The sequence below is a fragment of the Protomyctophum bolini genome (genome assembly GCF_963924005.1).
Source record: "Protomyctophum bolini genome assembly, chromosome: 6".
Lineage (NCBI taxonomy): Eukaryota > Metazoa > Chordata > Actinopteri > Myctophiformes > Myctophidae > Protomyctophum > Protomyctophum bolini.
In genome coordinates this window covers 50,694,690-50,707,946 of record NC_137867.1, presented here as the reverse complement: position 1 = coordinate 50,707,946, position 13,257 = coordinate 50,694,690, and the positions used below count along the sequence as shown (strand labels likewise).

General features: G+C 42.0%; 2 protein-coding genes across 2 annotated transcripts in view; both read right to left on the bottom strand.

Annotated features, from left to right (window-relative positions):
• Positions 1-2,013: 2,013 nt before the first annotated feature.
• derl2 (derlin 2) lies at positions 2,014-7,567 on the bottom strand. The gene is made up of 7 exons (XM_080766083.1): positions 7,348-7,567; positions 5,497-5,562; positions 5,196-5,269; positions 4,444-4,537; positions 3,251-3,446; positions 2,284-2,374; positions 2,014-2,138 (listed from the first exon to the last, which is right to left on the bottom strand). The coding sequence occupies exons 1-7, from the start codon at positions 7,438-7,440 to the stop codon at positions 2,033-2,035; spliced, it is 720 nt and encodes a 239-aa protein (XP_080622209.1). The 5' UTR covers positions 7,441-7,567; the 3' UTR covers positions 2,014-2,032.
• A 1,332-nt stretch (positions 7,568-8,899) lies between these two features.
• Positions 8,900-13,257, bottom strand: part of lmbrd2b (LMBR1 domain containing 2b) — a 30,342-nt gene continuing 25,984 nt past the window's right edge. The window contains exons 15-18 of the mRNA XM_080766391.1: positions 12,448-12,494; positions 11,935-12,067; positions 11,493-11,625; positions 8,900-10,826 (exon numbers count right to left, since the gene is read on the bottom strand). Coding sequence (XP_080622517.1) covers positions 10,757-10,826; positions 11,493-11,625; positions 11,935-12,067; positions 12,448-12,494 — 383 coding nt within the window. The 3' untranslated portion in view covers positions 8,900-10,756. The remainder of the gene's footprint in view (positions 10,827-11,492; positions 11,626-11,934; positions 12,068-12,447; positions 12,495-13,257) is intronic.

Genomic DNA, 13,257 nt, shown 5'->3' with positions numbered 1-13,257 from the left:
CACACACACACAGCTCCGTAAGGGAGTGGTTGCACCACTCAAAAAGTCTGGGTCCGAGTCCACTTCAATACGGCATAGAGCAGTCTGGGTCCGAGTCCACTTCAATACGGCATAAAGCAGCGCAAACGTCACTCACTCTCTGCTGATTTCTGATCGTCTGCACGTTTGTTAAATGGACGCACACTGCTGCCTATGCCATAGAAAGCAGGACCCCAGGCTACACATTAACAGTCATAATGGGCGCGGGCGGTGCTTAGACGCCCGCACAGCATCATGGGTTTGTAAGGAAATCAAGCACTCCTCTTCCCCAGTTCAGCTACAGAGCTGCAGGGATCAGCTGGGAACGATATAAATATATTTATAACGATATAAATTTATATTTATAACGATATAAATATATTTATAACGATATAAATATATTTATATCGATATAAATATATGTATATCATTATAAATATGACCAGTCCTGCGTACTTGGAGAGCTTCCTTTCAAAGGCTTCTTCCAGGCGATCTTCCCACAGGACTGTCAGCTCCAGCAGCACTCAGACAAATATATTTATAACGATATAAATATATGTATAACGATATAAATATATTACGATATAAATATATTTATAACGTCAACCATGTGATACATATCGTATCGCTGTAGCGTTAGTACTGTACTCTGCAAACTTATATAAAAAACACATTCAATTCTCTAAATAATACAAACATTTCCCCCTGAAAAGTGAATAAAACGCCTCAACAAAACCAACCGAAGGTTTCTTTTTTCACCACACGTTTATTCTTAAAAAAAAAAAAAAAGTAAAAAGTAAAATAGAACAAACAAGCAAAAAAAGAACAAAAACAACAACCATGTGAATGATTGGTTCACTGTATGTCTGCATTAGTCTGGCGATGAAATATGGTCTTTTTTATTGGCCTAAAATAATTTCTATATTCATACATTCATGAATCCACTTGCTTGACCGGCTGTCACTATTGAGCAATTTGTTTAATATAAGGGGTTTATATGATCCTACCATTACCATCCTATATAAGGTTAATAATTATGTGACCATACCATTAACATCCTAGCATTAAACCCATTTTGACCTGAGATCAGAATCTAAAAATGTCTTCTACATCCTGACAGTTTTCTGAAAAAGCTATGTTTCTATGTCAGTCGTTCTTCGATAAAAAAAAATAGCAGACCTATAAGCTCGTAGCGCGCAGAGTGGCGTGTAGATCTGCTATTTTTCAATAGCTAAAGTATAACAGTTAAAACACCACAAGGGGTTCCCGCCCAAAATGGGTTAAACAAATTGCTCAATACTAACGGCCGGTCAGCAAGTGGATTCATAAATGTATGAATGAATATAGACAATATTTTAGGCCAATAAAAAAAGACTACATACCAAATGTCCCACTTTAAACAAAAGAATCCTTTCGCCTGCCGGACTACACAGTCACAACTGTAACATCTGTATTCTGTATACAGTAGAACTGTTGTCATGGTTACGCTGTAGTTATCTTCTTCTTGTACAATAGTTTTACATCTCTCTCTCTCTCTCTCTCTCTCTCTCTCTCTCTCATGTAGAATCCACTGGTCTCTCGTCCACATCCACCTGTCACTCAATGACCATTTTGGCAAAATCAATTGTTTCTCTATTTTTTTTTCTCTCCCAGAACTCGAGCAGGGAGTCCCCCCCCCCCTCCCCGCCCCTCCCCCAGAGGAAGTGTCTTTATAAGTTACTCATCAGCAGAGTCAGGTAGGAGAGCGGGAGGGGGTCGTCTCCCCCCTCCCCCCTCGGACCCTCTCGTTAGTGTCAGGTATTTGGGGTATTGACCCCCCCCCCCACCCCCACCCCCACCCCAGGAGGGGGAAGAGGAGGGAATGGGTGGGGGTCTCCAGGAGGCGTTGGGGGGGAATGGGTGGGTTGCCCCTCTCCACAGGCGAAGGGGGGGGGCTGGGTCAGGGAGGGGTGGTTATCCCCCCCCAGGCGTTGCCCCTCCCCCCAGGTGAAGCCCCTCCCCCCAGGGGGAGTGGCTATCCCCCCAGGCGTTGCCCCTCCCCCCAGGCGAAGCCCCCTGGTCTCTCCTCGGGTAGGGGGTTGTAGTTTGGGTCTTCCTCTGCCGTGTCGAACAGCATCTTTCTGTAACGATAACAAACAACACCTTTAATACTTCAAACAGTTCTGTAAAACAGTTACTCCAGTTAATAGAGAACACGTATGCTGGCCCTGGAACTGGGGTTTATGCTAACAGCTAGCGGTAGAGATAGTTAATATAGATACGTACATGATAGAAGGAGTCTTCAGCCATCTGCCCCCTCCTGGCTGGTTGGGGAACACATCTTCTAGGAAGAAGTACACATGACCCACCGCGATGCCTGGTGATAGAAAACAAACGCACTCATAACCTGGTTCAACGTCACCTAGTGATAGAAAACAAACGCACTCATAACCTGGTTCAACGTCACCTAGAGATAGAAAACAAACGCACTCATAGCCTGGTTCAACGTCACCTAGAGATAATAATAATAATAATAAAACTTTATTTGTATAGCACCTTTCATGACATGAAATGCAGCTCAAAGTGCTTTACAGAAAAATGGAGAATAAAAGAAAAGCAAGGCAACAACATTAAAAACAAGCAGTAATGCAATACAGTGAGGACATGAATAACAAAAATAAAAAATAAAAGATCAATTAAAAGCAATGTTGTAGAAGTGGGTCTTGAGCTGAGCTTTAAAAATGTCTACAGAGGCTGCCTGTCGAAGGTACAGTGGGAGCTTGTTCCATGCCGACGGCCCGTAGAAGCAAAAAGCTGCTTCCCCATATTTTTTTGTTGCCATTTTTTTTGGCAAAGCGAGCAGGCCAGCAGTGGAAGACCTTAGGGGGCGGTTTGGGACATATTTAGGCAGGCAGTCATGTAGGTAGGAAGGTGCGAGACCATTGAGAGCTTTATAGACAAGTAAAATAATTTTAAAATCAATCCTAAAAACAACCGGAAGACAGTGCAGTGATGCCAAAACTGGAGTAATATGTTCTCTCATCTTAGTTCTAGTTAAAACTCTGGCTGCTGCATTTTGGACAAGTTGTAATCTGTCAGTTGTTTTCTTAGGCAGTCCTGAAAAAAGTGCATTGCAGTAATCAAGCCGAGAAAAAACAAAGGCGTGGATAGAAAACAAACACACTTATCGCACTTTGCCTTATCGCTGGTCCTGCCTTATCGCTGCTTAAAAATCCATTATTATTATTATTACCTAGCAGGTCGACGATGATGCTGTTGCCTAGCAACAGGGAGAAGCCCATCAGCACCCAGGGCAGGAAGGGAGCCTGGAAGTTCAGCAGGCCGAAGAAGTTCATGCGGACGTTTGGGTTCCGTCGGCTCCACACGTAGACCAGCATGATGGTGAAGGCCTGGCCCAGGAACACCAGGGACACGAAGATACCGAAGATCTGACACAACGTTAAAGATTATATACATGATGGGGAAGGCCTGGCCCAGGAAGACCAGGCTGACGAAGATACCCAATATCTGACAGAACGTTAACAACAGTTGTACAACACGCCTAATGAAAAGCTCTGTAGATGTTATTTCTATTACGTTACTAGCCTGGGGAAAGTCATCCTCGTCGGCTGTGGTGGAGCTGCGGGGAGAGCGGGCGCGGCTTGGCTCTCAAACGCGATGTGCCTACATTAGTCGTGGACTCGTGTAGGCATATTTGATTTTGAGATGTTTCCTCAATGTGGACGTGGTGCAACTGGTACAAGTTGCAACAACCTTTGCAGGGAACTATGGCATCGCATTTCAAGGTTCAAGGTTGTCTTTATTCGTCTCCCTTGGGAGAAATTTGTCTTGGAGACAGAGTCACAGCTGCAAACAGATTACATATTTATTGCACTTTGCGGGTCATTTCCCTCTCTGTTAATATAACCACACTTTGTGGCATCAGCGGCATCCTCCCCGACTCAACTCACTCACTCATGTAGGCGGGAGCTAGCACCCCTCACCCCTATAGCTAGCACCCCTCACCCCTAGCTAGCACCCCTGAAGGCTCATACATAGTCTGGATTTACGGTGGTGAGGTGACCACCGAACTACAACATGACGTCACGAGCCGCGGTGAAGAGCAAACCACCGCCACCGCTCCAGCCCCTTCTCTCTGTTTTTACTCACCACCGCTCAACGTTATTTCAGCTCCGGTGGTCAGCTCACCACCGGAGCAGTGGTCACCTCACCACCGAAAATCCAGACTATGAATAGGCCTTCACCCCTAGCTAGCACCCCTCACCCCTAGCTAGCACCCCTCACCCCTAGCTAGTACCCCTCAACCGCTCGGAATCCCAACCCTAGCTTAGCTAGCACCCCTCAAAAATGGATACAGTCATCAACAGACCTCCAAACAGGAACATGGAGACAGTATTATATTATATTATATTATTATAAGGATACAGTCATCAGAAGACCTCCAAACAGGAACATGAAGACAAAGTCAGCCGTCCTTCCTCTGAACGATCCTTCCTCTAACATTCTGCAGTATCTGTACCTGGAGAGACTGTTATGGAAACACTGTAACAACCTGTAACCAAATGGACCTGGAAAACACTAACATGTAACTGGAACTACATGTTTTCAGATGGGAGTCGGCGGCCAATTACATATAATTTTTGGGGTCCTTGACATGAAATATTGAGCACCACTGATAGAGAAACATGAGGTATTTCAGAAAACTGTCAGGATTTAGAAGACATTTGTAGAATTGTCCTCGACATCGGTAATGGCCATAACAGCAATTAATTGGTATATGAGATATCGATATCAGCCAAAATGTCTTATCGGCACAACCCGAGATCATACAGTTTGGTAAGTTAATAACTCAAAGATATGATCATACAGTTTGGTAAGTTAATAACTCAAAGATATGCTCATACAGTTTGATAAGTTAATAACTCAAAGATATGATCATACAGTTTGATAAGTTAATAACTCAAAGATATGCTCATACAGTTTGATAAGTTAATAACTCAAAGATATGATCATACAGTTTGATAAGTTCATAACTCAACAATATGCTCATACTGTTTGATAACGTACAGTACAGTATGAAATACAGTACAGAACAGTACGATAGTAACGATACAGTAGAGTACAGTTTGATAAGTTAATGACAAGATTATGATCATACAGTTTGAAAAAAAGGATACAAAAATATCATATTGAAAAGGAAGTTGAATCCGACTGGTCCGAAAAACAGGAAGTTGGTAATTAGCCTCCAGACCTGAAGGAGAGAGAATATCAGTGAAAAGTACTTTTACTAAAGTAATATTCAGAAGTAATATTGAGACGTGTGAGGACAGAAACTGTATATAGGAGGGCCCTCACAAATAGAGTGTTTAACCAATCAGTGATCAGCAACCAATCTTCAACCAATCTTCAACCAATCAGTGATCAGTGGTCACAGGTCAGGGGTGAAAGGCCACATGTCAGGGGTGAGAGGTCACTCACCTGGTAGTTGCGTAGAATCAGATCAGGGTTGAAGTAGAGTTGGAAAGGAGTTATCAGCTCTAGTTGCTGGAAGAGAGAGAGAGTTTTTTATTATTATTTTGAAGTTGATTATCTTTGAGCCCATGAAGCTTTCAGAAGGTTCCCCTTCCATGAGCATCATCATCCGTCACCATTCTATCATCTCAGAAAATCTTGACATCTGAAAAAAATTCTAAATGTGAATTTAAGCACATGCAAATTTAGCTAATTTGACTTAGTTCAAACCTTCTAGTGTTAACAGGAGCCCTCGTACAAGGTTTCTTTGACTATGCATCCACCTCTTGGTACCACAGCACCTCAAAGGCCCTTTAAACAAGGCTCCAGACCTCCCAAAACAAACTGGTCAGGCTCCTACTTGGCCTCACCCCCCGAACCCACCTCACCCCTGTCCACTTTGACAGGCTGGGATGGCTTAGGGTTGAAGACAGAGTACAGCATCTTGCAATGGGTCTGGTCCACAAGATTCTATACACCACCAAGATACCCATGTACCTGTCTAGATACTTCCTTAATGTAAACTAAGTCCACACCCACAACACCAGAGGGAGTGCAACAACCCATGTACAACCCAGATTCGGCACAAACAAGGGACTAAATTATTTTCGCTCCTATGCCACCAAAATGTGGAACGCCCTACCAACAGTCATTAAGAATGTGAATCCCTTGACTCCTTCAAAACCGCTCTCAAAGGGCACCTACAGATGGCTGCAATTCGAAACTGGCCTCTGTAAAATCTGAAAAAATAAATGTTTATGGCAAAACGTAACTTAAATAATAATCACTATTATGGGTCCATAAAACGCTGAATGGGCCGAAAATGCATTTTTAGCCATTTTCTGCCGAACATTTTCTGCGGCTGAATATTCGGGGCATCACTAGTTAAAATAGTATGTTCATACAGAGTAAGTACAGAATTAATTATCTCTCAATCACTGGGTAATGACTGTGACACAGTCCTGTAGCTGAAAGGTCAGAAGGTCAGTCCTTGCAACCACAATGTTTCCAGCCAGACAGGTCTAGTCCAGAATGCCACTTAAGCACTATATACTTTGTTGTACAACAAATAGCAAAGATTGTTGACCTACAAGCTTGTAGATGTTTGGAAAATTTGAAAGATTTAGAAAGCTTTTGCCTATAATGCCATGTTGAAAGTGGCTATCACTTAACATACCTACACCCGCACAGTATCATTGGTATGAAGTGTAACTGAATATCGCTGTTTTAGTATCCCCACTTAACCCATTAACCTGAGTTTGATTCTACAAATGTTATGTTATGGTTATGGCAAAACTTAACTTAAATAATAATCACTATTATGGATCCATAAAACATTTATTCAGCTCTTTTGAATGCATTAATTGCATACACTATTCGGTGATATATTTTCTGCCTATTTGGGCCGAAACCGAATAGGCCGAAAATGCATTTTTAGCCATTTTCTGCCGAATATGTTCTGCGGCCGAATATTCAGTGCATCACTAATCTTTTCCCTTTTTGCTTCCTTTATGATGAATTCCTGTTCTGTTCTTTAGCTACATATAGAAGTGTCTATTTGTACGTCTCTAAATGTTTTGATGAATTGAACAAGGTGGACCCTCTTGTAAACAAGTGTAATGCTTAATTGGGTCGTCCACTCACAGTTAACAGTCTTTGTATTGAGTTTGTGCTTGAAATGTACTGTACTTCTGCAAACTGTTAATAAATATTTCAATCAATCAATCAAGTAATATTTATATTTACCAGAGCAGCAGTAGTAAGTATACGCAGGATGTCACTAGGGTTAGTATATTAATTATTAGTAGTTATATTTACCACAGCAGCAGTCGTCAGGACGCAGGCTGTAGTATAGGCTCTTGTCACTAGGGGGATCTGCAGGTACTCCTGCTGTATGGTCTGATACGCCATGCTTTAAACAACGTTCATCAACCTTATTAAATGTTTTATAATAACGTTAATATAACAATAACAACAATGACGATAATAATAAAAACGAAGGAACGCACACCGAGCAGCGACACGGCGCCTTCTTCCGGCAACCTTGTTGACACGTCATCCGTGCGTGATGTCACATCCGGTTAACCCGGGTTGGGGGGCGGAGCCTGTGACGCTACGGAAGTCTCAAGGAGAAAATGGTGACTACAGAATAAGAGATTACGTGTGTTATTATGTTTAGAGATAAGAAAACATTTACAATAAATGTATAATAATAATAATAATAATAATAATTCGAAAATGGACCCTTATTAGATCTTGAGAGCAAAATTAACAATTTATCAGAAGTCTACACAATTAGAGAATGTAGAAGAATTATTATTTTGATCAACGTTTGTGATGTGGACAGAATATAATTCAACAACAGAGGGTAAATGTCATCAAATGGTGGTCCGTGGCTCAGATGGGTCTGAGAGGCTAAATGTCATCAAATGGTGGCTTGTAGATCTGCCATATTTATTTTGAAAGGCACAGCTGAAGCGCTCGCGTTGGTTTCAGTGCTGTAGCTTGACACCTCCTTTTAATACTCTATGCTTGACACTCAATACGGTTTTATTTAGAAGATACAGCGGAAGTTCTATCGTGGTTGATCACGTGTCACGTGACGCACCCTCGCGGCAGGATGCCTCTGTTGGTCGCTGTTGCCCCCTGGTGGACACCATCAGCAACAACAGGCCTACAGACAGCCTGTTAAGTGAACTGGTTTGATTGATTGATTGTAGTATTTATTAACAGTTTGCAGAATTCCAGTACATTTCAAGAACAACTCAATATAAAGACTGTGAGTGGACAACACCATAAAGCATTACACTTGTTTACAAGAGGGTCCACCATGTTCAATTCATCATAACATTTAGAGACATACAAATAGACAGAACAGGAATTCATCATGGTTAGAGGTTGTGCCACTCTTGTAGTTCCGTCTTCTGTTGTTTTTTTAATTTTCGTTTTTTCATGTCATGTGAAAGCAGGGAATCATAGCTTGAAATTGACATATTGTTTGTTCAGTTTGACCCACCAGTTGTGGAGATATGGCTTATAGAGTAATGTCTTGCAGAGAAACAGCGAGTTGAGAAAACAGGCTTAAAAGGTTCACTTCTGTGGTCTTTCAGCTCTGACATTTATTCCAGACATGCTCTAGTATGTGAAGAGTCTGCCTGTGATATTAACTCATTTATTCCAGACATGCTCTAGTATGTGAAGAGTCTGCCTGTGATATTAACTCATTTTGGATAACAAATAAATACATTCAGTTTTTCTCCTCTGGTGAAAAGCTGGAGGTTGAACGATGGCAGCCCCTCAGTCATAAACTATGTTTTTTTTTAAAGCGTTATAATACAAATAAATCAATTAAATGCAAACATCCTTTGAAAGGTCTCTTCTCTCATTTTATTGATCTCGTAGAACCAAGTATTTACAACACGTTATTACATGTAAATATAATATTTACAACATGTCAAGGTGGAGAAGCAAATGTCTTGTCGTTTTCAAATTAAATAAAGATATGATGGACAGATAAAATGAAAATAAAAAAACTGGCACTAAATCTTAATTTAAAACGTCTCATCTGCCATGCATGCTGACCACTGGCGTGTCTATATATGGTCATTCTGGTCAGCTGACCACCTGGTGATCAAACGGCCAACGCACAAACCGATCTAAATCGATCTGCGCTTCAACTTCAATCAGCAAAACGGACATTTTGCTTCAGAATAAAAGTCAATCATAAACTCAATACGTTATAATTGCCCTCTAGAACCTAACCATAACCGCAAGCACGGGAGCAGGCGCTAGTCCGACATGGGTCCACATGTCGGACTAATGCTCCGTCGGATTGATGTGCGGTCCCCAATAGAGCGTCGCAGTCCCCAGGAAATTAATCGCAATGCATTTTTCCCATAGGCTTTTCTTAAAGTATTTATTTAAAGACGTTTACGCCGCGGACAAAGCCAACTCGGATCGTGACAAATCATGACAATGAACACAATATTTTGGGCCGATCAAATCATTAGAAAGAAGAAAATAAAGGCAGGAGCCAACACTATTTGTTTTGTTTTTCTTCTTATAAATTATTTGATCGGCCCCAAAACATTGTGTTCATTGTCATGATTTGTCACGATCCAAGTTGGCTTTGTCCGCGGCGTAACCGTCTTTAAATAAATACTTTAACCCTAACCCTAACCCTAACCCCTATTGGTATCTTAACCCCTCAGGCCGGGCACCCATATTTGGGTTCTGTACAGTATGTACAGTATTCAAAAATGTTAATTTTTTGATGCTGCTATATAAATATTTGAAGTTTTTCAGAAACCTTAGGTCAGGATTTAGAGGCGTTTTTTGAATTGGCCGTAGGCCTAAATGGGTTAAGAAAAGCCTAGGGGAAAAATGCATTGCGATTCATTTCCACTCGTTGTTCTGAAAGGGGGAGGGACTGCGACGCTCTATAGAGCAGGGGTTCTCAACCTGGGCGTCGCGACTGAAGCCCCATGTGCAGTGGGAGTTCGATCCCCCTAAAGATGACCTATTTCTAAAATAAATTAAATGTTTAAGGAGTTTTAGTTGTAGAGGTCAATGATAAACGCATTAAAGACATACATGTTGTAACAGTTACACCATCGATCCGACAGCAGTGAATGCGAGTTAGAAAACAAAACAAAAAAATTGTAAATCAACTTTATACAAATATGACGTTCATAAATGTGACATATCTATACATACAGTGAGGAGTGTGTGTGTGCGTGCGCGCGTGCGTGGCTGCGTGTGCGTTATATATTCTTTTTTTCTACAGAGATTGCAGAGTCACGACACAAGAGTCAATCAACCGATCATACAAAAGAAAACCCTCAAAAAAAGAATCAGGAAAAATAAAATCATCATAATTTGATTATTTAACACAAAACACTCCGATCGACCAACGTATCATTAAAGTATCATTAAAACACTCTGATCATCACCAACGTATCATTCATATTGTCTTTTCTTTTCTTTAAGTTATTCATATATTATCGTAACATTTCACTGGGCTGACGAACACTTAAATAAATATATTACAGAAACACTTCAGTACAAGAAAGAGAAAAATAACCTTCTCGACAAGGCCTTGTGATAAACACGTATTCACAGCATGTACATGTATGTACTACACACAGCATGTACATGTATGTAATACACACAGCATGTACATGTATGTAATACACGTATACACAGCTGTACGTCCTTCAGTGATTGGTCAGACGTCGTCAAAGATCCTGCTCCGGGAAGCAGAACTGGACATGGACAGATATCTTCCTGTTGTGTGTCTGGAGGAGAGAAAACGACATGTTAGCATGCTAACAGGCGGCCGATCACGCCACATTGACTTTGTATGTAACCTCTCTGACTCCCCCTAGTGTCCATCTGTCTGAATCACACCTCTCTAAATATGTCTGAATCACACCTTTACAATTAGAGTCCATTAGACCCCGCGTCCAGAGTGTTACCTGGTAGAATTAGACCCCGCGTCCAGAGTGTTACCTGGTAGAATTAGACCCCTCCTCCAGAGTGTTACCTGGTAGAAATAGACTCCGCCTCCAGAGTGTTACTTGGTAGAATTAGACCCCGCGTCCAGAGTGTTACCTGGTAGAAATAGACTCCGCCTCCAGAGTGTTACTTGGTAGAATTAGACTCCGCCTCCAGAAGGTGTTACCTGGTAGAATTAGACCCCGCCTCTAGAGTGTTACCTGGTAGAAATAGACTCCGCCTCCAGAGTGTTACTTGGTAGAATTAGACTCCGCCTCCAGAAGGTGTTACCTGGTAGAATTAGACCCCGCCTCCAGAGTGTTACCTGGTAGAAATAGACTCCGCCTCCAGAGTGTTACCTGGTAGAAATAGACTCCGCCTCCAGAGGGTGTAACCTGGTAGAAATAGACCCCGCCTTCAGAGGGTGTAACCTGGTAGAAATAGACCCCGCATCCAGAGGGTGTTACCTGGTAGAATTAGACTCCGCCTCCACAGCGTCATCGTTCAGGCTGTCAGCGTTGAAGTCGAGCGGCTCGGCGTCCTGAAGCAGCTCCACGCAGTCCTTCTCCGCACGACTTCCTGCTCGACAATATCTGGCCTCTGTTAATACGATAGAAACATTGTAGTTCTACTCACTAGGTGTAACATGGGAGTTGTAGTTCTACTCAATAGGCGTAACATGGGAGTTGTAGTTCTACTCACTAACATGGGAGTTGTAGTTCTACTCACTAACATGGGAGTTGTAGTTCTACTCACTAACATGGGAGTTGTAGTTCTACTCACTAACATGGGAGTTGTAGTTCTACTCAATAGGCGTAACATGGAAGTTGTAGTTCTACTCACTAGGTGTAACATGGGAGTTGTAGTTCTACTCACTAGGTGTAACATGGGAGTTGTAGTTCTACTCACTAGGTGTAACTTGGGAGTTGTAGTTTTCTCTCGTCTCCTTGGAGTCAGAGTGACAGTTCCTGTTTCTGGAAGGGTTGCCTTGGTTACCGTTACCTCCGTCGTCCCTGGAGGCTCCGTAGCGCTCCTTCCACTCCTGAACGCACACACACACACACGCACACACACACACACACACACACACACACACACACACACACACACACACACGCACAGTCTGTCAAGTTGAAGTCTGTCAACTGTACTGTGTGTGTGTGTGGGGGGGGGGGCAGTGTACTGTGTGTGTGTGGGGGGGGCAGTGTACTGTGTGTGTGTGTGTGTGGGGGGGGGGGGCAGTGTACTGTACTGTGTGTGTGTGTGTGTGGGGGGGGGGCAGTGTACTGTACTGTGTGTGTGTGTGGGGGGGGCAGTGTACTTTGTGTGTGTGTGTGTGTGTGTGGGGGGGGGGCAGTGTACTGTGTGTGTGTGTGTGTGTGTGTGTGTGTGTGTGTGTGCGCGCGCGCATACTGTACTCACCCTCCGTCGGTTCTCTCCGTCTTCGATCCGTTGTCGCTTCCTTTTTTCTGTGGTAAACAAAAGACAGACTCCGCCTTAATGTGACATCACAATGAAATGTTTAATCTGCTGATCAAAAACCTTATAGAGCAACCGTACAATAAAACATGTTCTCTAATAGACCTTATAGAGCAACCGTACAATAAAACATGTTCTCTAATGAAGACCTTATAGAGCAACCGTACAATAAAACATGTTCTCTAATAAACCTTATAGAGCAACCGTACAATAAAACATGTTCTCTAATAGACCTTATAGAGCAACCGTACAATAAAACATGTTCTCTAATGAAGACCTTATAGAGCAACCGTACAATAAAACATGTTCTCTAATGAAGACCTTATAGAGCAACCGTACAATAAAACATGTTCTCTAATGAAGACCGCATAGAGCAACCATACAATAAAACATGTTCTCTAATGAAGACCTTATAGAGCAACCGTACAATAAAACATGTTCTCTAATAGACCTTATAGAGCAACCGTACAATAAAACATGTTCTCTAATGAAGACCTTATAGAGCAACCGTACAATAAAACATGTTCTCTAATAGACCTTATAGAGCAACTGTACAATAAAACATGTTCTCTAATAGACCTTATAGAGCAACCGTACAATAAAACATGTTCTCTAATGAAGACCTTATAGAGCAACCGTACAATAAAACATGTTCTCTAATAGACCTTATAGAGCAACCGTACAATAAAACATGTTCTCTAATGAAGACCTTATAGAGCAACCGTACAATAAAACATGTTCTCTAATAAACCT

Excerpts from the sequence above, each read along its gene's own strand:
- derl2 (XM_080766083.1), bottom strand. The coding sequence starts at position 7,440 with ATGGCGTATCAGACCATACAGCAGGAGTACCTGCAGATCCCCCTAGTG. Across the intron at positions 5,563-7,347 it reads TCCTGACGACTGCTGCTGTG|CAACTAGAGCTGATAACTCC; the intron begins GTAAATATAACT and ends TCTCTCTTCCAG. Across the intron at positions 2,139-2,283 it reads CTGAAGACTCCTTCTATCAT|AAAGATGCTGTTCGACACGG; the intron begins GTACGTATCTAT and ends TTATCGTTACAG.